The sequence below is a fragment of the Mustelus asterias genome, unplaced genomic scaffold, assembly GCF_964213995.1.
Source record: "Mustelus asterias unplaced genomic scaffold, sMusAst1.hap1.1 HAP1_SCAFFOLD_76, whole genome shotgun sequence".
Classification (NCBI taxonomy): domain Eukaryota; kingdom Metazoa; phylum Chordata; class Chondrichthyes; order Carcharhiniformes; family Triakidae; genus Mustelus; species Mustelus asterias.
Window position 1 is genome coordinate 71011 of NW_027590135.1, and position 25634 is coordinate 96644.

General features: G+C 46.0%; 3 protein-coding genes and 1 non-coding gene across 4 annotated transcripts; 1 reads left to right on the top strand and 3 right to left on the bottom strand.

Annotated features, from left to right (window-relative positions):
- The first annotated feature begins 6540 nt into the window (after positions 1 to 6540).
- Positions 6541 to 6612, top strand: trnam-cau (transfer RNA methionine (anticodon CAU)). The gene has a single exon. It is a non-coding gene; the product is annotated as a tRNA-Met (tRNA).
- Positions 6613 to 13374: 6762 nt separating this feature from the next.
- LOC144483605 (histone H2B-like) lies at positions 13375 to 14172 on the bottom strand. Its single transcript, XM_078202235.1, has one exon. The coding sequence runs from the start codon at positions 14156 to 14158 to the stop codon at positions 13772 to 13774; it is 387 nt and encodes a 128-aa protein (XP_078058361.1). The 5' UTR covers positions 14159 to 14172; the 3' UTR covers positions 13375 to 13771.
- A 4384-nt stretch (positions 14173 to 18556) lies between these two features.
- Positions 18557 to 18973, bottom strand: LOC144483608 (histone H3). The gene has a single exon (XM_078202239.1). The coding sequence runs from the start codon at positions 18965 to 18967 to the stop codon at positions 18557 to 18559; it is 411 nt and encodes a 136-aa protein (XP_078058365.1). The 5' UTR covers positions 18968 to 18973.
- Positions 18974 to 20674: 1701 nt separating this feature from the next.
- Positions 20675 to 22288, bottom strand: LOC144483558 (uncharacterized). The gene is made up of 2 exons (XM_078202195.1): positions 21680 to 22288; positions 20675 to 20980 (listed from the first exon to the last, which is right to left on the bottom strand). The coding sequence occupies exons 1-2, from the start codon at positions 22286 to 22288 to the stop codon at positions 20675 to 20677; spliced, it is 915 nt and encodes a 304-aa protein (XP_078058321.1).
- Between the last annotated feature and the right edge of the window lie 3346 nt (positions 22289 to 25634).

The following is a 25634-nucleotide window of genomic DNA, read 5'->3' on the forward strand; positions in this document are numbered from 1 at the left end:
TGCCCACCATTTCATGAAAAAATACAGAACTTGGGATTATATTTAAACCCATCGGCATTCTGCCAGAGATTTCGTAGCGAATCAGCCCCATTTCCTCTTTCTGTTCTAAAAGTCGCCCTCTGTTTTACTCCAATTGCTGTTTGAATTTTTTTTTGGATCAGATTCGCCAGGATTTCAGACAGCGTATTCAAGATTCACAGCAATTGGATGCCGATTTAAATAAACATGTGTTTCCTCACAGTATCAATGTGTCTTTTTAACCAATCATAATAAACCTGTGCCATCATATAACTGAACAATTTATGCCAATTTATTCTCTTAAAACCATCCATGATTTTGAAGCACTTGCCTGATGAAGGAGCAGCGCTCCGAAAGCTCGTGATTCCAAATAAACCTGTTGGACTTTAACCTGGTGCTGTGAGACTTCTTACCGTGATCTTGAACACCCCTATCAAAACTCCTGTTAACATGCCTGCAGACATCAACAATTATGAATGCTGGAAATATGACCTTAATTTTGAAAGTCTGGATATGCACAACAATTATGCAACTGTGGGGGAAAATAGAGATCATGTTTAACGTTTCACGCCAACGTCCTTTCATCAGCACTGGTGAAAGTTAGAAATGTGATAGAATATTTTAAGAAAATGATATGGAGAACGGCTGATGGCAAAAAAAAGCAAAAGGGGAAGTCTGTACTCGTGTGCAACACACATGCATAAAATGCCAAACAGTCTATCATATCATAGAAACCCTACAGTGCAGAAGGAGGCCATTCGGCCCATCGAGTCTGCACCGACCACAATCCCACCCAGGCCCTACCCCCACATATTTTACCTGCTAATCCCTCTAACCTACGCATTCCAGGACTCTAAGGGGCAATTTTTTTAACCCGGCCAATCAACCTAACCCACACATCTTTGGACTGTGGGAGGAAACCGGAGCACCCGGAGGAAACCCACGCAGACACGAGGAGAATGTGCAAACTCCACACAGACAATGACCTGAGCCGGGAATTGAACCCGGGACCCGTGAAGCAGCAGTGCTAACCACTGTGCTACCATGCCGCCCTGTAGAAGAAGTAGTAAGAGTATAAGTAAAGATAGTGAGCACTGTGTCATCAAGAGAAGTGCATTGAGTTTCATTGGAGCACTCGAGACTCTCACCAACTTTTACAGGTGCACCATAGAAAGCATTCTTTCTGGTTGTATCGCAGCTTGGTATGGCTCCTGCTCTGCCCAAGACCACAAGGAAAGACAAAAGATCGTGAATGTAGCCCAATCCATCAGGCAAACCAGCCTCCCATCCATTGACTCTGTCTACGCTTCCCGCTGCCTCGGCAAAGAAACCAGCATAATTAAGGACCCCACGCACCCCGGGCATTCTCTCTTCCACCTTCTCCTTCGGGAAAAAGATACAAAAGTCTGAAGTTAGGTGCCAACCGACTCAAGAACAGCTTCTTCCCTGCTGCTGTCAGACTTTTGAATGGACTTACCTTACATTAAGTTGATCTTTCTCTACACCCTAGCTATGACTGTAACACTACATTCTGCACTCTCTCGTTTTCTTCTCTTTGAACAGTATGTTTTGTATAGCACACAAAAAACAATACTTTTCACTGTATGTTAACACATGTGACAATAATAAATCAAATCAAATCAAAGAGAAGACCAAGGTCAGAATGATCAGTGTGAGCAAGGCACAGAATTAAAATGAAGGGAATTATCAGAAATAGTGTGATACTTGTGGACTGAATGGAAATGTTCATCAATCTGTGCTTCTGTCATCACAATGTAGAGCAGAGTACATTCTGAGCAGCAAATACTGCACACTACATTTTCTTGAACAGTCTCAGCAGTTTGGAGAGTGGAAAATGTAACCCCTGAGTACAGTTCCACAGCAGAGATCACAGTTCCACAGCAGAGATCACAGTTCCACAGCAGAGAGCACAGTTCCACAGCAGAGAGCACAGTTCCACAGCAGAGATCACAGTTCTACATCAGAGAGCATAGTTCCACAGCAGAAGTCACAGTTCCACAGCAGAGAGCACAGTTCCACAGCAGAGAGCACAGTTCCACAGCAGAGAGCACAGTTCCACAGCAGAGAGCACAGTTCCACAGCAGAGATCACAGTTCTACATCAGAGAGCATAGTTCCACAGCAGAAGTCACAGTTCCACAGCAGAGAGCACAGTTCCACAGCAGAGAGCACAGTTCCACAGCAGAGAGCACAGTTCCACAGCAGAGATCACAGTTCTACATCAGAGAGCATAGTTCCACAGCAGAAGTCACAGTTCCACAGCAGAGAGCACAGTTCCACAGCAGAGAGCACAGTTCCACAGCAGATAGCACAGTTCCACAGTAGAGATCACAGTTCCACAGCAGGGATCACAGTTCCACAACAGAGATGACAGTTTTACAGCAGAGAGCATAGTTCCACAGCAGTGAGCACAGTTCCACAGCAGAGAGCACAGTTCCACAGCAGAGAGCACAGTTCCACAGCAGAGAGCACAGTTCCACAGCGGAGAGCACAGTTCCACAGCAGAGAGCACAGTTCCACACCAGAGAGCACAGTTCCACAGCAGTGAGGACAGTTCCACAGCAGTGAGCACAGTTCCACAGCAGAGAGCACAGTTCCACAGCAGAGAGCACAGTTCCACAGCAGAGAGCACAGTTCCACAGCAGAGAGCACAGTTCCACAGCGGAGAGCACAGTTCCACAGCGGAGAGCACAGTTCCACACCAGAGAGCACAGTTCCACAGCAGTGAGGACAGTTCCACAGCAGAGAGCACAGTTCCACAGCAGAGAGCATTATTCCACAGCAGAGATCACAGTTCCACAGCAGAGAGCACAGTTCCACAGCAGAGAGCACTGTTCCATAGCGGAGAGCACAGTTCCACAGCAGAGAGCACAGTTCCACAGCAGAGAGCACAGTTCCACAGCAGAGAGCACAGTTCCACACCAGAGAGCACAGTTCCACAGCAGTGAGGACAGTTCCACAGCAGAGATCACAGTTCCACAGCAGAGAGCACAGTTCCACAGCAGAGATCACAGTTCCACAGGAGAGAGCACAGTTCCATAGCACTGAGAGCAGTTCCACAGCAGGGATCACGGTTCCACAGCAGAGAGCACAGTTCCACAGCAGAGATCACATCTGCACAACAGAGAGCACAGTTCCCCAGCAGGATCACAGCTCCGCAGCAGAGAACACAGTTCCACAGCAGAGAGCACAGTTCCACAGCAGAGAGCACAGATGCACAGCAGAGAGCACAGTTCCACAGCAGAGAGCACAGTTCCACAGCAGAGAAAAGAGTTCCGCAGCAAAGAGCATAGTTCCACAGCAGGATCACAGCTCCACAGCAGAGAACACAGTTCCACAGCAGAGAACACAGTTCCACAGCAGAGAACACAGTTCCACAGCAGAGAACACAGTTCCACAGCAGAGAACACAGTTCCACAGCAGAGATCACGGTTCCACAGCAGAGAGCACAGTTCCACAGCAGAGAGTATAGACCCATAGCAGAGAGCACAGTTCCACAGCAGAGAGCACAGATGCACAGCAGAGAAAAGAATTACAGCGCAGAGAGCACAGTTCCACAGCAAAGAGCACAATTCCACAGCAGAGAAAAGAGGTCCACAGCAGAGAGCACAGTTTCACAGCAGAGAGCACAGTCCCACAGCAGAGAGCACAGTCCCACAGCAGAGAGCACAGTCCCACAGCAGAGAGCACAGTCCCACAGCAGAGAGCATAGACCCATAGCAGAGAAAAGAGTTCTGCAGCAAAGAGCAGAGTTCCACAGCAGAGAGCATAGTTCCACAGCAGAGAACACAGTTCCACAGCAAAGAGCACAGTTCCACAGCAGACAGCACAGTTCCACAGCAGATTTCACAGTTCCATGGCACTGAGAGCAGTCCAGACCCCCAGCCTGAAGCAATTTCTAGTCTATGTGAGGGAAATTAAAGTCTCCCACTACAACAACCCTATTTTTTCTGCACCTGTCCAGAATCTCCTTACATATCCGTTCCTCAACTTCCCGTGGGCTGTTGGGAGGCCTGTAGTATACCCCCAGCATAGTGACTGTGCCCTTCCTGTTTCTGAGCTCCACCCACAGTGACTCGTTACCTGACCCTTCCAAATTGTCCACCCTCTGTACCGCTGTAATATGCTCCCTAATCTGCTTTGCTACTCCCCCACCTCTCCCCCTCTGTCTCGCCGAGAACACTTATACCCCGGAATATTCAGCTGCCAGTCCTGTCCTTCTTTTAACCAAGTCTCTGTCACTGCAACCACACCCACGTTCCGCGCAAGCATTAAGGTTCTAAGCTCATCTGTCTTGCCCGTAACACTCCTTGCATTGAAGCAGATGCACTCCAGACCTCCAGGCCCACTGAGGTCATCCTCCCCCAGAATGCTCTTCCTCTTAGATAGCCTTGTCTTGGCCCCATCCTCGTCCCCAGTCTCTATGCTTATTGACCTATTGTTCTGATCCCCACCCCCCTGCCACATTAGTTTAAACCCACCAGAACTGCACCAGCAAAACTCCCAGCTCGGATATTCGTGCCCCTCCAGTTCAGGTGTAACCTGTCCTTCTTGTACAGGTGCCATCCTCTCTTGAAGACTTCCCAGTGATCCACGAATTTGAAACCCTCCCTCCTGGACCAATCCTTTAGCCACGTGTTCAGCTGTACAATCTCCCTGTTCCTAGCCTCACTAGCTTGTGGCACTGGGAGTAGTCCAGAGATCGCTACCTTAGAGGCCCTGCTTTTCAGCCTACTACCCAACTCCCTGAATTGCACTCCCAGGATCTCCCTGCTCTTTCTGCCTACGTCATTTGCTGTGGAACTGAGCAGAGAGCAGAGTCCCACAGTGCAGATCACAGTTCGACAGCACGAATCACAGTTCCACAGCAGACAGCACAGTTCCATAGCGGAGATCACAGTTCCACAGCTTGGAGAACTGTTCCACAGCAGAGAACACAGTTCCACAGCAGAGAGCACAGTCCCACAGCAGAGAGCACAGTTCCACAGCAGGGATCACAGTTCCACAGCAGAGAGCACGGTTCCACAGCAGAGATCACAGTCCCACAGCAGAGAGCACAGTTCCACAGCAGGGATCACAGTTCCACAGCAGAGAGCACGGTTCCACAGCAGAGATCACAGTTCCACAGCAGGGTCACGGCCCCACAGCAGAGAGCACAGTTCCACAGCGAGAGCACAGTTCCACAGCGAGAGCACAGTTCCACAGCGAGAGCACAGTTCCACAGCAGGAATCACAGTCCCACAGCAGAGAGCACAGTTCCACAGCTTGGAGCACTGTTCCACAGCAGAGAACACAGTTCCACAGCAGAGAGCACAGTTCCACAGCAGGGTCACAGCCCCACAGCAGAGAGCACAATTCCATAGCAGGGTCACAGCCCCACAGCAGAGAGCACAGTCCCACAGCAGAGAGCACGGTTCCACAGCAGAGATCACAGTTCCACAGCAGTGAGCACAGTTCCACAGCAGAGAGCACAGTCCCACAGCAGTGAGCACAGTTCCACAGCAGAGAGCACAGTTCCACAGCAGAGAGCACAGTTCCACAGCAGAGAGCACAGTTCCACAGCAGTGAGCACAGTTCCACAGCAGAGAGCACAGTTCCACAGCAGAGAGCACAGTTCCACAGCAGTGAGCACAGTTCCACAGCAGAGAGCACAGTTCCACAGCAGAGATCACAGTTCCAAAGCAGAGAGCGCAGTTCCACAGCAGAGAGCACAGTTCCACAGCAGAGAGCACAGTTCCACAGCAGAGAGCACAGTTCCACAGCAGAGATCACAGTTCCACAGCAGAGAGCACAGTTCCACAGCAGAGAGCACAGTTCCACAGCAGAGAGCACAGTCCCACAGCAGAGAGCACAGTTCCACAGCAGTGAGCACAGTTCCACAGCAGAGATCACAGTCCCACAGCAGAGAGCACGGTTCCACAGCAGAGAGCACAGTTCCACAGCAGAGATCGCAGTTCCACAGCAGAGAGCACAGTTCCACAGCAGAGATCGCAGTTCCACAGCAGAGAGCACAGTTCCACAGCAGAGATCGCAGTTCCACAGCAGAGATCGCAGTTCCACAGCAGAGATCGCAGTTCCACAGCAGAGAGCACAGTTCCACAGCAGAGATCACAGTTCCACAGCAGAGATCGCAGTTCCACAGCAGAGATCGCAGTTCCACAGCAGAGATCGCAGTTCCACAGCAGAGATCGCAGTTCCACAGCAGAGGATCTATTTAGAAACAAGGAAGCAGAATTAAACAAGAAGAAGAAGGTTAGAAACAGGAGACATCTTGGGATTTACATTAATGACCACTCAGTCCATTCTCCTTTACCTGTGTGTGATCTTGTGCCTCTTGACTGTCTCTCGCTTCGTCTGTGTGTCTTTCTGGATGTTTTCCATTCTTGGTGATGTGGAATTGTGGCGCCAGGGGGAGCAGCCGAGCGAATGCGCTCCAATGATGAATGCGGAAGTGAATACCTCTGACACATTACTAATAGTTCGCAGGCGATTTTAACTGTGTAGCAGAGTGGCGCAGCGGAAGCGTGCTGGGCCCATAACCCAGAGGTCGATGGATCGAAACCATTCTCTGCTATTTCCTTTTTTAGCTGAATTTCATGTTTTATACCAGTGATCAAGAAAAAATAGTGATTAACTATGTCTTTAACGTGATGCTGTTTCCGCTCTTGTCCTTCTCGATGGTACATGTCGGAAGGAGGACACGATTGTCTGCATAAGTATGGTGACTTGTCTAGATTTGTTTAGATTGACGGCTTCAGTTTAAGCTTGGACTTGAATCTTTCTTCTGACTGAAGACAGGTATTTCACAAAGCAGGCACTCTATCTATCCAGTCTAGAGCAAACCACGCTGTGACCATTGAATGCACTCTAAGAAAATTGAAACATAAAACGTTCAGATACATCAGTATTTCTCCTGGTTGTATGATTAAGGCCTTGAACAATGCGTACTGATAATGGAGCTTTCCATTTGAGAACTTCTGAGATTTCTTCCTTTTGACACATTGTTCCTTTTGCAACAGCAAAAATAATTCCTCAGCTGCTCCTTCAAAATGATTTGACATTCCCGCCCAGGATGCTGTAATTTTCTTCCGCTTCTCGCTACTAGTTAACATTTGAATGATCGCTGAAATGCCATTTACTCACACACGGACACAAGCTGTAAATGTTGCAAAGATACACAAGCCAAGGTTTGTCCCTTTCAGCCCGTTTCTCCCAAACAGCTGACACAGGCGTGATGATCCGAATGATCTTGAATTATTCACCATCACTCTATGATTGTCCGAATAGAAAAAAGGTATTTTCTTGCATGAAAACAATCTAGTGAAGTTCTGGCATATTAGCTGCACTATTTCTGATCTACAGGGCATCCTGCAGTAAGTGACCATGCTTATATGGACAATGGTGTCCTCCTTGCGATATGTAACATCGAGGACAAAAGTGTAAGCAGAGCGGAAACAGCATCGCATTAAATACATAGTGAATCACTATTTTTTCTTAATCACTGGTATAAAACATGAAATTCAGTTCCCAAAATCACCATAAACTAAGAACGTGAAGTTTCCTTCCTTTGGGCTTGCATGAGATACACATTGTATTAAATTCTTCTTTCAGTCTCTCTGATTGTTTCCTGCCTTGATTTGCCCGCTCACAGCTGGACAGATTTTAACGTGTTCAGTTTAGAACACATTCCATCCTTCTTGCCCTTACTTAACGTCAAAACTGTGACCTGCGTGTGTCCTTTTTCCTCGCACTGAATGTCTGCCTCTAACATATTGTGGTCACTCAGTGTTTGATGTTTATTTACTGTCAGATTATTAATTAACCCTGGCTCTTTCCTCATTACTGAATCCAGTGGAGCCGTTTGTATTGCGCTTTCCAAAGCAAGGTGGAGGGCAGGAGTGATTAAGTAATAAAATAATTGGTGCTGCAAGGCTAAAGAGAGTGGAAAAGGAACAAGTAACAGCAAACAGAGATGTGTCTGAAGGAGGTGTGAATGGAAGAAGGATGAACCGCTGCCAGCTGAAAGCAAAATCAACAGAAAAGAATAAATTAAAACCAAAAATCAAAATAAAATGGTATCAATTATGATGGTTACCACCATATTAGAAATAGGAGCAGGAGTAGGCCATTCAGCCCCTTGGGCCTAAACCACCATTCAAGAAGGGGTGGCGATGGCCTAGTAGTCATAGAAATCATAGAAACCCTACAGTACAGAAAGAGGCCATTTGGCCCATCGAGTCTGCACCGTCCACAATCCCACCCAGGCCCTACCCCATATCCCTACATATTTTACCCACTAATCCCTCTAATCTACACATCCCAGGACACTAAGGGGCAATTTTAGCATGGCCAATCAACCAATCAGCTTGTTGCTCCCTAAAAAGTAATGGATCAGACATTCTTCCTATTTTTCCAGTCATTCCTTGGTTTTCTTTCTCATTTTCTATTTTGTTTTCAGATTGAAGTATTTGCACTGTCACATGAGGGGATGATAAGGATGACAAATTGAGACAAAAACAGAAAATGTTGGAAAATCTCAAAAGGTTTGACAGCATCTGTGGTGAGAGAATAGAGCCAACGTTTCGAGTCTGGATGACCCTTCGTCAGAGCCCAATTGAGAGTTGGTTGGGAGATGATTGCAGATTGGGGAGTTTCAATTGCCATGTGTCAAGTAGTGATCATTAGGAAGCAGTGGTAGATTGGGAATCATTTCCAAATCCCCTGCCGGATCACGTGCCCCAGAGTTTGAGAATCACTGGTGTACTGGAACAGCTAGGCCCCGTCATCTGAGTTTCTCAGGATCGACAAATAGAGGTGCAACAAACTGGCAAATCACAATTATTTCAATATTTAAAACTGTTTATTTCAATATTTAAAACTGTTTACAGGAAGTACATGTTTATAAAAATGATTCCATTGTAAAAAGAATTAACATGTAAACATTCAAAGAAAAAGGAACCGCACATTCTCAATTATTTACAATTGCTGACGACTTCAACTCCATTAATTTTCAAGCAAACTTTCTCCATTCCCGTCATAACTAGTATTATCTAATTCAGAAACTCAACTAATGTTTTGGGGACCAGAGTTCAAATCCCTCCATAGCAGATTCAATTCAATAAAAAATAATCTGAAATTAACAATCTACTGATGACCATGTAACCATTGTTGGAGCAACCCATCTGGTTCACTAATGTCCTTTTGGGAATGAATTCTGCTGTCCTTACCTGGTGTGGCCTGCATGTGACTCCAGAGCCACAGTAATGTGGTTTACACTCGACGTGGATGGGCAATAAATGCTGGCCAGCCAGCGATGCCCATGCCCCATGAATAATTCAAAAAAGATCATAGCTGATATAATTGTGGCTTCAGTTCTACTTTTCGAACTTTTGCAGCAACGCTCGACTCCCTTATAGATTCTGTCTAATTCAGCCTAGAACATATTCAATGATCCAGCCTCAACTGTTGTCTGGGGAAGGGAATTCCACTGACTAACTATCCTCTGAGATGAGATGAGAGTGACTGCCCTTGACATCAAAACAGGATTTGACCGAGTTCAGCATCAAGGATCCTCAGCAAAAGCAAAGTCGATGGGAATCATGGAAACCTCTCCACTGGTTGGAACTTTATCCAGCATAAAGCCAGATGGTTGTGGTGGTCAGTCATTTCATCCTCAGGAGACCATTTCCCGAGTTTGTCAAGTTACTGTCCCAGATCCTTCCACCATAAGGTCAGAATTGGAGATGCTCGCTGATGACTGTGCAATGTTTAGCACCATTCAGGACTCTTCAGTTACTGAAGCAGCTCATTCCCAAATGCAGCAAGAACTGGACAGTATCCAAGCTTGGGCTGAGAAGTGGCAAATAACAATCACACCACACATGTACCAGACAAAGACCATTTCCAGCAAGAGAGAATCTAACCATTGTCCCTTGACATTAAATAACATTATATCACTGAATCACCTACTATCAATATCTTAGTGATTACCTTTGACCAGTAACTGAACTGGACTAGCAATGCAATCACTGGCTACAGTGCAGGTCAGAGACACAGAATCCTGTGGCAAGTAACAAAGCTCCTGACTGCCAAACCCTGTCCAACATCTACAAGGCACAAATCAGGAGGATGATGGACTAATCTCCACCTGTCTGGGTTAATGCAGCACCAACAAGACCCAAGAGGTTTGACACCAACCTCGACATCCCTCGTGATTGACGTTCCATCCACAAACACTCATGCCCTCCACCACTGACACACAGTGGCAGCAGTATTTACCATCTCCAAGATGGACTACAGGAACTCACAAAGGTTCCTTCAGTAGCACCTTCCAAACCAACGACCACTACCATCTAGAGAAGGACAAGAGCAGCCAATTCATGGGAACACCATTAACTGGGCGTTCTCCTCCAAAACACTTACCATCCTGACTTGGAAATATATCGCTGTTTTTCACTGTGGCTGGATTCATTCTGTATCTGTCATTCTCTGGTGCAATATATCTGTACCATATGCCATATGTATCTTGCATTTTTTGCTGCAGGATGTATGTTGCATCATTGTTTGAGCCTGTGTTTGGAACAGTAGTTGAGCAAGGGATTTTACCTATCCGTTACCTTCTGATATTGCAAGTGAATTTGGAACTCATTCTGAATCTCTTAAGAATAGCATGTGTGAATATTCAAATTCTGAGCAAAGAGTCGACCACTCGAGTCTGCTCTGCCAATCTATAACATCATGGCTGATCTGATTCGAACCTCAACTCCACCTTCCTGCCCAACTTCACCTCTTTGCTTCTCAAGAATCAATCTACCATTCTGCCTTAAAGACTCTGTATCGGTTAATGTGTGTGTGAGACTATTTATCAGTCAGTGCTGTTGGATATGAATGTATAATCCATTCTGTATAGGAATATTTCTGGTATCACATGGGAGTGCAGTATTCAATGTTCTTTGGAATTGTGTATGTGTTTGGCAGGCATTCTGGCCGGTCACAAGGATAGAATATTAGGGTTGGATTCACCTTTCTGTCTCTGGTACCATACACAATTTAGGGTTCATTTAGCATCTTAGTATTTCTGCTGTTGTTTCTGAGAGTGCAAATCATATGTATCTGTTAGAGTATCATAATGTGTGTGTGTGAGATCATTTTGGACCTGTCACTGGTACTCTATGTCTGGGATACTGCTATGTAAGTGTGAGAATCAGTTATAACTTTCAGGCCCGAGTGCTGGTTGTGCAGCAGGAGATTCATTCTATATCTGTCAGTGGAATTCATTTGAAGATGTCAGGCTCCAGTACTGGATGAAACTATGGGTTTCATTTAGTATTTTTCAGTCTCTGGTGTCTGTGTGCGCACTTGTATAAGTTTGTGTGTGATTGACTACATTTTTGTTTGTCTGTGTATCTGTGTGCCCAACATTTGTAAACCCAACATCCCGGTTTAGGCCGTCCTCATGTGTGTGGAACTTGGCTATCAGTATCTGATAGCGTTTATGTCACACTATCAGTCACCCCCACAGCTTGCCTGCTGGACTTGCAGAATCTCACTGGCTGTCGTGTCTGGAGACAATACACATCTCTTTAACCTGTGCTTAATGCTCCCTCCACTCACATTGTCTGTATCTTTAAGACCTGGTTGGTTGTCGAGATTCGCATTCTAATCAGTATTCTGTAATTTGATTTTGTGTCTCTGTGCCCTGTTTGAGAGCAGATTTCCACTCCATCTGACGAAGGAGCAGCGCTCCGAAAGCTAGTGGCGTTTGCTGCCAAATAAACCTGTTGGACTTTAACCTGGTGTTGTTAGACTCCTTACTGTGTTTACTCCAGTCCAACGCCGGCATCTCCACATCTCTGAGCTCTGTCAGTGACAATGCAGACGCTGCGACAACGGATGAATGAACACCGCTCGACAATCACCAGGCAAGACTGTTCTCTTCCTGTTGGGGAGCACTTCAGCGGTCACGGGCATTCGGCCTCTGATATTCGGGTAAGCGTTCTCCAAGGCGGCCTTCACGACACACGACAGCGCAGAGTCGCGGAGCAGAAACTGATAGCCAGGTTCCGCACACACAAGGACGGCCTCAACCGGGATATTGGGTTTATGTCACACTATTTCACATAAATATTTCTGCTTTTTTCCTCCTGAGTCTTTATCATGCGATCCTAGAATCAGAATTTATGTCACACTATTTGTAACTCCCACAGTTGCGTGGACCTGCAGAGTTTCACTGGCTGTCTTGTCTGGAGACAATACACATCTTTTTAGCCTGTCTTGATGCTCTCTCCACTCCCATTGTTTTGTTTCTTAAAGACTGGATTAGTTGTAAGTATTCGCATTCCAACCATTATTCATGTAAATTGAGTCTGTGTCTTATAAGTTCTGTTTGTGAACAGAATTCCCACTCACCTGAAGAAGGGGCTCAGAGCCTCGAAAGCTTGTGTGGCTTTTGCTACCAAATAAACCTGTTGGACTTTAACCTGGTGTTGTTAAACTTCTTACAGTGACAATGCACAGACTGTGTGAGAGGAGGACTTGGCGACTCTCTGCCCTGTAACTTGTGTGGGGGAAACACATTTATTCTGGTCCCTTCAATTCTTTATCTGTGGAAACAAAGTACATTTAATATCTCAAATCCAGATTCCGTCAGTTTAATCTCTATTAATAATCATTGTGAGCGGTTTGTGAGGCTGCAGCCAGACTCCAGCTCTGATTGGTCACTCACATTTCAATCACATTCTTAACCAATCGGAGAGCCAGGTAGAAGAAATGGGAGGTTTTGATTGGTTCACATTTTCAAACTGGAAAAACCCGCCAATTTCAGTGCAGGAAAAATACAAAATAACGGAACGCCTGAATGTTCAGGAAACTATTTCAATCTCACACTTTATAATCTGTTTATTGTATTTTCCCTCAGAATCCTGGCGCTATTTTAGGAACAGTTTGAACTTCTCAATCTCTTATCTGTAACCCGCGGTAATCAGACCCCGTTCAGCAATTTAAAACGGAGCAAATCTCAGCTCAGTGGAAAAGCAGAAACATAGAGATTACCAACCAACTCCTTTACACAGGCTTCACAGGGACAGAGGGAAACGGCTGATTTCTGATCCTATCCCCTGAAAGCGGCCGGGAATGTTACAATGGGAAGTGCGGAGAGAATCCCCGGCCCGATCCTGCCGGTGGAACAGGCAGCTTTGTGTCTGGAGAATAGGGAGCGCCGGGGGGAGGCAGATCTTAAAGCGCTGCAATGGACTCAGGTCCTGTGCGTGCAGAATTCTCGCTGATTCCGTCCTCTGGGAAAACTGCGGAATAAACAGATCAGCCCGAGAATAACCTCTTCATTCCCGCCTTTACTCTGTTCCGGGAGGGGAACACAGATAACAAATAAACATTATGAATCAATTCACCAGTTCTAAAACTCAGAATATAGTCATTGAAGTTAAATAATTAACTCCTGATATTTTTTCTCCCCATTGTCCGTGACGATCCTCAGACTGGGATTTAAAATCCGCTCTCAGTTCAGTTTGATTGTCCCTTCAATGTGAAAGTGTGTGTAAGGGGCGGGTATGAAGTCCCATTCACAGCATTCAGCACCGGGACAAATCTCTATCCTCCAGAAAGACATTTCTCATTCACTCAATAAGGGAAAAGATGGCGCAGCTTTTTCACAGAGATTGTGGGTGGCTCTTAAAAGAGCCGTTGTGTTTGGGATGTTTTTCAGTCCATGGGGAGTTTTACTTGGAGCTGGTGTACTTGGTCACCGCCTTTGTCCCTTCCGACACGGCGTGCTTGGCCAGTTCCCCGGGCAGCAGCAGGCGCACGGCGGTCTGGATCTCCCGGGAGCTGATGGTGCTGCGCTTGTTGTAATGGGCCAGGCGGGAAGCCTCACCCGCGATGCGCTCGAAAATATCGTTCACGAACGAGTTCATGATGCTCATGGCCTTGGAGGAGATGCCGGTGTCGGGGTGAACCTGCTTCATCACTTTGTAGATGTAGATGGAGTAACTCTCCTTCCTCGACCTTCGCCGCTTCTTGCCGCCCTTTGTTCCCGGTTTCTTAATCACTTTCTTCGCCCCCTTCTTGGGAGCTGGTTTCGATGTTGGTTTCTTCTCATCAGCCATCTTCAATTTCACACAGAAATAAAGCAAACCCCTTCCGAGCGCTGATTAAATAGACAGTCCCACAGAACTATGCTAATGAGGAATTGGGAAAGCAATGATTGTGATTGGACATTTTGAAAGTTATTACAGTCACTTATCAGGGTTCATTTGAGTGGATAGGAAAACAGACCAATCAGATTGAGGACTTTCCGCCAATCACAAGCCCCCTTACCACAATCAGGAAATACATTTTACAAAGAATCTCCAGCGCCAGTTTGTCAGTGTGTAAAGATCCACCGGGAAATGTCGCCTGGCTGTCGGTGTGAGGGACCCTTCTCCACAGAGGGACTGTGCGGGAGTGTGGGTTCCTTCCGGAACTGTGAATCTCTGGTAATGTGTGTGAGTGTGGGATTTACTCACTCTCTGATACAGTGTGTGAGTGTGGGATTTACTCACTCTGATACAGTGTGTGAGTGTGGGATTTACTCACTCTCTGATACAGTGTGTGAGTGTGGGATTTACTCACTCTCTGATACAGTGTGTGAGTGTGGGATTTACTCACTCTCTGATACAGTGTGTGAGTGTGGGATTTACTCACTCTCTGATACAGTGTGTGATGTGTGGGATTTACTCACTCTCTGAAACAGTGTGTATGGGATTTACTCACTCTCTGATACAGTGTGTGAGTGTGGGATTTACTCACTCTCGGATACAGTGTGTGAGTGTGGGATTTACTCACTCTCTGATACAGTGTGTGAGTGTGGGATTTACTCACTCTCTGATACAGTGTGTGAGTGTGGGATTTACTTACTCTCTGATACAGTGTGTGATGTGTGGGATTTACTCACTCTCTGATACAGTGTGTGTGTGGGATTTACTCACTCTCTGATACAGGGTGTGAGTGTGGGATTTACTCACTCTCTGATACAGTGTGTGAGTGTGGGATTTACTCACTCTGTGACACAGTGCGAGTACAGGATTTACTCACTCTGATACAGTGTGTGAGTGTGGGAATTACTCACTCTCTGATACAGTGTGCGAGTGTGGGATTTACTCACTCTGGTACAGTGTGTGAGTGTGGGATTTACTCACTCTCTGATACAGTGTGTGAGTGTGGGAATTACTCACTCTCTGATACAGTGTGCGAGTGTGGAATTTACTCACTCTGGTGCAGTGTGTGAGTGTGGGAATTACTCACTCTCTGATACAGTGTGTGAGTGTGGGATTTACTCACTCTCTGATACAGTGCGAGTGCGGGATTTACTCACTCTGATACAGTGTGTGTGTGGGATTTGCTCACTCTCTGATACAGTGTGTGGGATTTACTCACTCTCTGATACAGTGTGTGAGTGTGGGATTTACTCACTCTCTGATACAGGGTGTGAGTGTGGGATTTACTCACTCTCTGATACAGTGTGTTAGTGTGGGATTTACTCACTCTCTGATACAGTGTGTGAGTGTGGGATTTACTCACTCTGATACAGTGTGTGTGTGTGGGATTTACACACTCTCTGATACAGGGTGTGAGTGTGGGATTTACTCACTCTCTGATACAGTGTGTGAGTGTGGGATTTACTCACTCTCTGATACAGTGTGAGAGTGTGGGATTTACTCACTCTCTGATACAGTGTGTCAGTGTGGGATTTACTCACTCTCTGATACAGTGTGTGAGTGTGGGATTTACTCACTCTCTGATACAGTGTGTGAGTGTGGGATTTACTCACTCTCTGATACAGTGTGTGTGTGGGATTTACTCACTCTCTGATACAGTGTGTGAGTGTGGGATTTACTCACTCTCTGATACAGTGTGTGAGTGTGGGATTTAGTCACTCTCTGATACAGTGTGTGAGTGTGGGATTTACTTACTCTCTGATACAGTGTGTGATGTGTGGGATTTACTCACTCTCTGATACAGTGTGTGTGTGGGATTTACTCACTCTCTGATGCAGGGTGTGAGTGTGGGATTTACTCACTCTCTGATACAGTGTGTGAGTGTGGGATTTACTCACTCTCTGATACAGTGTGTGTGTGGGATTTACTCACTCTGTGACACAGTGCGAGTACAGGATTTACTCACTCTGATACAGTGTGTGAGTGTGGGAATTACTCACTCTCTGATACAGTGTGCGAGTGTGGGATTTACTCACTCTGGTACAGTGTGTGAGTGTGGGATTTACTCACTCTCTGATACAGTGTGTGAGTGTGGGAATTACTCACTCTCTGATACAGTGTGCGAGTGTGGGATTTACTCACTCTGGTGCAGTGTGTGAGTGTGGGAATTACTCACTCTCTGATACAGTGTGTGAGTGTGGGATTTACTCACTCTCTGATACAGTGTGAGAGTGTGGGATTTACTCACTCTCTGATACAGTGTGTCAGTGTGGGATTTACTCACTCTCTGATACAGTGTGTGAGTGTGGGATTTACTCACTCTCTGATACAGTGTGTGAGTGTGGGATTTACTCACTCTCTGATACAGTGTGTGTGTGGGATTTACTCACTCTCTGATACAGTGTGTGAGTGTGGGATTTACTCACTCTCTGATACAGTGTGTGAGTGTGGGATTTAGTCACTCTCTGATACAGTGTGTGAGTGTGGGATTTACTTACTCTCTGATACAGTGTGTGATGTGTGGGATTTACTCACTCTCTGATACAGTGTGTGTGTGGGATTTACTCACTCTCTGATGCAGGGTGTGAGTGTGGGATTTACTCACTCTCTGATACAGTGTGTGAGTGTGGGATTTACTCACTCTCTGATACAGTGTGTGAGTGTGGGATTTACTCACTCTCTGATACAGTGTGTGAGTGTGGGAATTACTCACTCTCTGATACAGTGTGCGAGTGTGGGATTTACTCACTCTGGTGCAGTGTGTGAGTGTGGGAATTACTCACTCTCTGATACAGTGTGTGAGTGTGGGATTTACTCACTCTCTGATACAGTGCGAGTGCGGGATTTACTCACTCTGATACAGTGTGTGTGTGGGATTTGCTCACTCTCTGATACAGTGTGTGGGATTTACTCACTCTCTGATACAGTGTGTGAGTGTGGGATTTACTCACTCTCTGATACAGTGTGTGAGTGTGGGATTTACTCACTCTCTGCTACAGTGTGTTAGTGTGGGATTTACTCACTCTCTGATACAGTGTGTGAGTGTGGGATTTACTCACTCTGATACAGTGTGTGTGTGTGGGATTTACACACTCTCTGATACAGGGTGTGAGTGGGATTTACTCACTCTCTGATACAGTGTGTGAGTGTGGAATTTACTCACTCTCTGATACAGTGTGAGAGTGTGGGATTTACTCACTCTCTGATACAGTGTGTCAGTGTGGGATTTACTCACTCTCTGATACAGTGTGTGAGTGTGGGATTTACTCACTCTCTGATACAGTGTGTGAGTGTGGCATTTACTCACTCTCTGATACAGTGTGTGTGTGGGATTTACTCACTCTCTGATACAGTGTGTGAGTGTGGAATTTACTCACTCTCTGATACAGTGTGTGAGTGTGGGATTTAGTCACTCTCTGATACAGTGTGTGAGTGTGGGATTTACTCACTCTCTGATACAGTGTGTGAGTGTGGGATTTACTACATGAGGAAATGTACCCATTCATAAGAACAATACTATGTTAAATGTCTATATCTGTTTGTACCTGCTTAAACGATGTGATAATGTTCGAATCACCGGTTTACCCATTGCGTAAAGGGTATAAAAATGGACCGCTCCCGACATTCTAGTGAGAAAAGGTATTCTACGAACTTGTGCCTTATCTCCCGGAGCTCCGTTAAATAAATCGTATTTTCTGAATCTCGAAGTCTGACTACTAGTGGATTTTTCCCACAACACTACCAAATAAACCTGTTGGACTTTAACCTGGTGTTGTGAGACTTCTTACTAGGATATTCATCTGCAGCCCATCGGTTTTCAAAGCCAGTCACTGTATCTGGAAAAGTGTTAATTTTTGTCGATGCGAATCTGCAAGCGTTGCTGCAATGGCTATATCGGTGTGAGTGGGTTACTGTTGGAGACATGCTTCATATTCTGAACCTGACTGACACAATTTTCAACACTCTCGCTGCGACTCGAAACACGTGAGGACAAAATGGATTTGCGGAATTATTCCTCGGAAACTGAAATGATCGCAGGTTTAATAAAACCACTTTAAAATTAAATTGCGGTAGAATTGTTAACGGCATCGTTTTTACTCCAACCATCAAAGGATTGGAGATATGAATGAGCTCAATGCAACGGAGAGTTAATTGTAACATTGAGAGGTTTCAGTGTTGGAGTCCTGGGAATATTCTGTCCTGGGAATTCAAACACTAGAATCGTTAACAGGAGTTCGCAGCTCTTTCATTTGCCGATTTTGTGGCTCTTAAAAGAGCCGTTGTTGTACTTGGTGCTGAAGTCGGGGTTTAGGCGCGTTCCCCGCGGATGCGGCGGGCCAGCTGGATGTCTTTGGGCATGATGGTGACTCGCTTGGCGTGGATGGCGCACAGGTTGGTGTCCTCAAAGAGCCCCACCAGGTAAGCCTCGCTGGCCTCCTGCAGGGCCATGACGGCCGAGCTCTGGAAGCGCAGGTCTGTCTTGAAGTCCTGAGCGATCTCTCGCACCAGGCGCTGGAAGGGCAGTTTGCGGATCAGCAGCTCGGTGGATTTCTGGTAGCGGCGGATCTCCCTCAGAGCCACAGTGCCGGGTCTGTAGCGATGAGGCTTCTTCACTCCGCCCGTGGCTGGAGCGCTCTTCCGGGCCGCTTTGGTAGCCAGCTGTTTGCGAGGAGCTTTCCCTCCGGTCGATTTGCGCGCTGTCTGCTTGGTCCTGGCCATTTTCTGAGCGGATTCAGCACAATCTCTGAGACACAAACTGTTAATACAGAGTCTGTGCTGCATCCGCCTTTTTAAACTCTGCGAGGGACCGCCCCCAGCGGGAATTGGCCCAGGAAGTTTCAATCAAACTGTGACCAGGGAATTAATGTCTGTAACTCAGGTTCTGATTGGTTCAGTTGTTTTGTTAACCGCGCCTTTCAGAAATTGGACCGTTTTTTAAAATTTACTTTTCCAATTCAATCAAATGAAGTCCAATTCAGAGTCTCAACAAGTTGAGACATTTCCGATCCAGGCTGACAAGACACGGTATGCAACCCTCTGGGCCTGATCTACATGAGCCAAGCTGATTGGAGGAGGAGCAGGTCTTCTTTCTCCAAGGCTTGATTCATTTGCATCTTAGCCAAACGGCCGAGATGCCGCTTTTAAAAATTGCTTCATATGAAAATGAAGCGTAAATGCAACCCAGTGGCTATTAGCAAGTGCAGCATCAGCAGACCGTTTTCGATGCAGGAAATAACCGTCTCTAGAAAAGAAGACTTTATTCCGTCCTTATTAAAATAATAATTACCAGAAACATTGAAGATTTGAAGTCCATCTCCCTCCACTTAGTGCTTTAGACCCTTTCCCCGCTCTCTGGGCTGTTTATTCCCAGAATCTCACGCTGTTCCACTCGATCCCTGTCCCTCTGCTCTCCAGACCATTCAGATTTCCCCTCCCCTGTCGTTCGTAACATTGAAGGAGCAGCGCTCCGAAAGCTTATGGTATTTGCTACCAAATAAACCTGTTGGACTTTAACCTGGTGTTGTGAGACTTCTTACCGTGTTCGTAACATTGTCAGCGGAAAGGATCAGAAATCAGTCGCTTCTCTGTGTCTCCCTGAAGTGGAGATCCCTGAAGCCGGTGTGAAAGGGGTTGAGTCTGTTGTTTGTTACAGAGTGACTTCATATTTGTCCCGTTTGACATTACTGAATGGAGTCGTTTGCCGCCCGTGGCGGACAAATGTTCACAAATGAAACCTCTTTGTAAAATAATCTTATAGCAGAATATTAATTGAGAATCTATTTTTAATAAGTTAAGAATTTGTCTCAATTCCCTTTCCCGCGCTGAAATTGGCGGCATTTCCCCCAATTCAAACTTTCTGCCGGTTGACAGTTGAAGCCAATGATTGGCTCAATGTTCACATTCGATGCTCTGCGATTGGTTCAGAGCTGCGAATGCGGAGAGGATGGCCAATCAGAAGCAGGCTGGGTTTGGAGCGGCTCAAACTGCGGGAATTGCGGGTTTGTGAATGACTGAGCGGAAACTGATCAGTTTCACAAAGCGTCAGTTTCAGTGCAGGAAACAACCGTCTGGGGCAAATAGCATCACAACTGGGACTGGTTCCAGTGAACGATTCACCGGCTGCTGCTACTAAACTCCGCTATTCCAGAGAAAGCTTTTATAAACTCGATCCAAACACTGAGTGATTAAACAGGAGTGATGTGGCGTTTCACTGAGGGCACATGTCAACTGGGGGATGCTCAGACAATCCACTTAAAAATTTCAAAAACAATTCCCATCGCCGCTCCAAATAAAATGTCAAATTCGGAGATTCCAGCACAAAGCAAATATTCATCTCCCGTTCCCAGGTCACTGCTCTCTCTGTGAGGCGGTGAGTGGCTCTGAAAAGAGCCTTTGTTGTGTGTTCGGGAGGAAGGTTCCAGTTGTTCAGCCGCCGAATCCATAGAGAGTGCGGCCCTGGCGTTTCAGAGCGTACACCACATCCATGGCAGTGACCGTCTTGCGCTTGGCGTGTTCAGTGTAGGTGACCGCATCCCTGATCACATTCTCCAGGAAAACCTTCAGCACCCCGCGAGTCTCCTCATAGATCAAACCCGAGATCCGCTTGACACCGCCACGGCGAGCCAGGCGACGGATTGCTGGCTTGGTGATGCCCTGGATATTATCACGAAGCACTTTGCGGTGCCGCTTTGCGCCGCCTTTACCCAGTCCTTTGCCTCCTTTCCCTCTGCCCTCTTTTTAGGTCAAACCAAACCAAATAAACAAACTCAGATTAAGTCAGGACAAAGTAAAAGGGGCAGCTCCCCAAAAAGGAGGGGGAACAGCCCGAACAGAAATCAAAGTACAAAGGAAACTTAAAAACATCAAATTAAAATGTGATTATTAGGGTCAATAACGCACCCCAATCCCTGCGGTGCCCAGCGGGCGCGGAAGGCGTTTTTAAAACCTGGCTCCGTTATGATTCCCAGTCAGTAATATTCCGACTTAAACACAGTCTATTCTCCAGCAAGAATCTCCCTCAGGAACATCCTCACCCACATCCGCTTCCAGCTGTTTACAAATACCTTATTGCAGCTGTTTGGAGAAATCTCCTGTGTTAAAATTGAAGTTGGAAAGCGGTATTGAGCCACCAGTGTTACTGTCTCACACTGAATCTACCAGACATCTTTATTATGAGAGAAAGTGGCGATTGAACAAATGCGAAATTCAAATGAAATTCAGCCTCTGCTGTGTTTTGCTTTAGTCTGAATTTGAAATGATCTCTATTGAGAATGAGCCGGGCCGCGGGACAGGAATCATTTCCTTGCGGGATCAGCTCTTTCCTGAGAGATGTGGGTGGCTCTGAGAAGAGCCTTTGGGTTCAGAGGTTTACAATTTGCTCGGGTTGTTTCACTTCTTTCCTGACGCTTTCTTCGCTTTTGCTGCTTTCACTTTGGGTTTGGCCTTCGATTTAGTCGCTTTTTTGACAGACTTTCCGCCCGTCACCTTCTTCACAGGAGACTTTTTCTTCAGGACTGCTTTCTTCACCGCCTTTTTTGGAGTTGCCGCCTTCTTGCTGCTTGTTTTCTTCACTGTTGATTTCTTCACTGGAGTTTTCTTTGCTGCGGATTTCTTGGCTGCTGCTTTCTTTGTTGTCACCTTCTTGGCCGCTGTTTTCTTTACTAAAGATTTCTTGGCTGTTGGTTTCTTCATCTTCTTTCCCATTTTCCCCGGGCTTTCCTTCTTAGCGAGTTTGAAGGAGCCGGAGGCGCCCTGTCCCTTTATCTGCACCAGAGACCCTGTCTCCACCTTCCTCTTGATAGTTAACCTGATCTGGGAGACGCGCTTCCCCACATCCACTCCGCTGCCAGCCAAAGCTTTCTTTATCGCGGCCAGGGACATCCCCTTGCGATCGCTGCATCCCGCCACAACATTGAGGATCTGCTCGCCTAACTTGGGACCGGCTGCCGCAGGTCGGGGAGCCGCCTTCTTCTTCCTGGGAGACTTCACTTGAGCGGGAGCGGCTGGAGGAGCCGTTTCGGCGGCTGCAGTTTCAGTCATATCCGAGAGTGTGTGGAAAATCTGTGTGAGTCAGAACTGGATCCGAAATGAACCCAGTGGTGGCGGCACAGAGCAACTTAAAGGCAGAGAGCGGACGGAGCAGAGACAAGCTGCTGTCAGCTCCCGGCTCCTCCAACCTCTCTGTGTTTCTCTCTCCTCACAAACTGTCCCATTGCAATGAAATTCCGCCACTCCAGAGATCCAGCTCACATCCTTCATGTCTCTGACACACGAATGTTTGCTGTTGAAAAGGTTTCACTCGAACTGAGAACTCCATTTTCCACTGAAACCCGTTTTACTGCTGCACTGATCGCGCTCTCACGCGATAGCTGACATGTTCTCTACTTTTCCACTGAAATCTTCAATTTAGCGAAACAATTGCCTTGAAATCTCACTTTGGGGCTCAGCAGGGGGATTAAGGGAATCTTTGATTGGAAAATTGTTTTATTTTACACAAGAGAGACTCGGAGATCTCATGATCAGAACAGACACACAAACACAGTTGGATTAGTCTGACCCGCCCGCTCCTTTCATACACTCTCTCTTACACAATATTCACATCTACACATTCACAGGACAAAACTTTCACCAACTGTAAGGTCCCAGGACGGAATTTCTCCTCCTTCCGGCCTTTGCTCCGGGTTCCAGGGGGTTAGTTAGTTTTTCACCTCAGTAACTGTTAAACACTCTGAGGCCCGCTCCCCACAGATTGTCTTTGAATTCATTCATGGAATGTGAGTGTCGCTGTCTGGGTCAGCATTTATTCCCATCCCTAATTGCCCTTGGGAAGGTGGTGATGAGCTGCCTTCTGGAACCGCTGCAGTCCATGTGGTGCAGGACCATATCTGTTCACCAGATTCCGTGGGCAGAGCTAATAATATCTGGGGGGTTTTCAGTTATTATAGTGATTGCAGACATCATTGTGTCTTTCGGGTGAAAATACAAATTATCTGCTCTCGGAGTCTCTAGATTTCCTGTTTTATTTGTTTCTTCTGCACTGACAGGTAACAGTAAATCACAACCTCAACAACCAGTGACAGCCAGTTAAATAATCATCCCCCACTCGCTGAAAGTGAAGTTTCTGATAGTGATGGACAGTTTCTGACCATCCTCCGATTGGGCCTGAGGAAACCAGATTCACTGTCAAAGCTGAGCTTTGTTACAGAAGGGGTGGAAGAGCCAGGTGAGCGATGGTGGTGGAGTAGTGACTGTGCGAGCATTTGACCAAGAGTCAGTTCCTGACCATCACAGTGGTGATTTATTTAATTAACTATCGCAGGTCACAACAGCAGGTGGGCACTCCTAAAATAAAATTCACTAAAGATTCTCACCATCACTGTGTTTCTAATGGAAAATCCAGCTTCAATTTACTTTGTGGAAACTTTGTTAAAATGAAAGAACAGGCCTCAAAACTAATCAATGAGTTCTCAGTCAGAAACAATAGTAAAAAGGTGGCTGAAACTGTCCAGAAAAACGAGACAAGACAGGTTCAGTTTACAAACTGTGCCATGGACACACCAAATGTCTGATGAAATCAGCAGCGAAGGTAGTTCCTAATTATAACTATTGAAAAGAAGGGCTGTTTGAGCAGATTGAGTGATGGTGGTATCGTGGTGAGCACAGCTGCCTTCCAAACAATTGACCCGAGTTCAATTCTCGGCTATCGCATTGATAGTTTATGTAGAATCTTGTCCACGGTCTCTTGTGTTTTAAACCGAGTGGACAAAAACAGTGCGAACGCAACATTTGACAGGAATGAAATAAAATAATAAAAGTTTCTTTTTTTTTCTTCGGACGTAATTTGTTTCAAATGAAAAATTATTGAAATAGAAAACCAAATCCCTGACCTAATAAATGAGTTCTCCATCAGAGACAAAGATAAAATTACAGCTCACACACTGTGCTCTGCACAATCCTGGTACCTGATGAAGTTAATATGAACGTTATTGGGGTGGTTCCATCATTCTGACACATGTGCAGCTGCGATGACTGAGTGGTTAAGGCTTTGGACATCGGCAATGCTGTCCAGAGCACACATTCAAACTGTGGTAATTATACAATACATGGCAGCATTGTGAACAGTGAGGGGGTACTGCTGAAGCTCAAAGTTCCTTATACAGCTTGTGGATTGGGCAAACAAGACCAATTTAAAGCAGAGAAGTGTGAAATGATTTATTTCATTGGGAAGAAAAGGTTGAGACAATATAAAAGTAATGATACAATTGTAAAAGCATGCAGGAACAAGGGGCCTGCAGTTAAATGTGACACTAATAATTGCTGTTTGAGTGGCAGGTTGAGAGCATGGTTAATAAAGTATTTGGTTTTGTGAGCTTTATACGTAGGGACATAGAGTACAAGAGCAAGCAGGTTATGGGAAACCTGTATAAAACACTGGTTTGGCCTCAGTTGGAGTATTTGACTCTGATCTGGACAGCAGTCGTTGGAAAGGATGTGAAGGCATTGGAGAGGGTGCAATAAATCTCTGGGCATGGGTCCAGGGATGAGGAAGTTCAGTTACATCGGTAGATTGAGAATTTGGGTCTGTTCTCTTTGACGAAGAGAAGGTTGAGAGGAGATTTGATAGAAGTGTTTAGAATTGTGGAAGGAGTAAAAGATTCCGTGCGGGGACCTTACAGTTGGTAAAAGTATTGTCCTGTGAATGTGTAGGTGTGAATATTGTGGAAGAGAGAGTGTATGAAAGGAGCGGGCGGGTCAGACTAATCCAACTGTGTTTGTGTGTCTGTTCTGATCATGTGGAGGGAATTGGAAGGAGCTGATAGGGAGAAGCTGTCATGTCTCAATCTTCCTCTGTCAGGAAGTGTTCCCCAAACTGAATGGACAGGGCACTTTCCTGGTTACACTTCTCCGGCAATGCTAAATATTCCGAGTATTTGTTTTAATGTGAAACATCTAAGATAATTATACAAACACAATAAATTGTTTAGAGTAAAGAAGAAACATTAAAAATGAAAATTCATGTTGACGTCTCTCTGCTGGGCTTTTAGTCTTTCCAGTATGGGCCAGTGGTCTGATTAATCTGATGGTGCTTTTCCCAGTCGCCTGTGTAACGTGGCTTGAATCCCGGCCTTCCAGGTTTTGAACTGCATAGCGGAGCATTTGAGAAAGTATTGGGGCTGAATGGCCTCATCTAGCTCTAGTCTTCCTTCCGTCTGGTGAGCTGATCTGACATCCACCCCAGAGTGGAGATGCTGCATAGATTGTCTTAAAAATGGTCTCTAAGCTGAGGGAGTGACTGTAAATCTTGTCACCACTTTTATCCTAATTTCCTCCACTTCAAACCGTCCATCAATGTCTGAAGGAGTCAGAACTGAGTAGGAGTCTCCAC

Excerpts from the sequence above, each read along its gene's own strand:
- LOC144483608 (XM_078202239.1), bottom strand. The coding sequence starts at position 18,967 with ATGGCCAGGACCAAGCAGACAGCGCGCAAATCGACCGGAGGGAAAGCT.
- LOC144483558 (XM_078202195.1), bottom strand. The coding sequence starts at position 22,288 with ATGACTGAAACTGCAGCCGCCGAAACGGCTCCTCCAGCCGCTCCCGCT. Across the intron at positions 20,981-21,679 it reads AATCGAAGGCCAAACCCAAA|GGCAGAGGGAAAGGAGGCAA; the intron begins GTGAAAGCAGCA and ends ACCTAAAAAGAG.
- LOC144483605 (XM_078202235.1), bottom strand. The coding sequence starts at position 14,158 with ATGGCTGATGAGAAGAAACCAACATCGAAACCAGCTCCCAAGAAGGGG.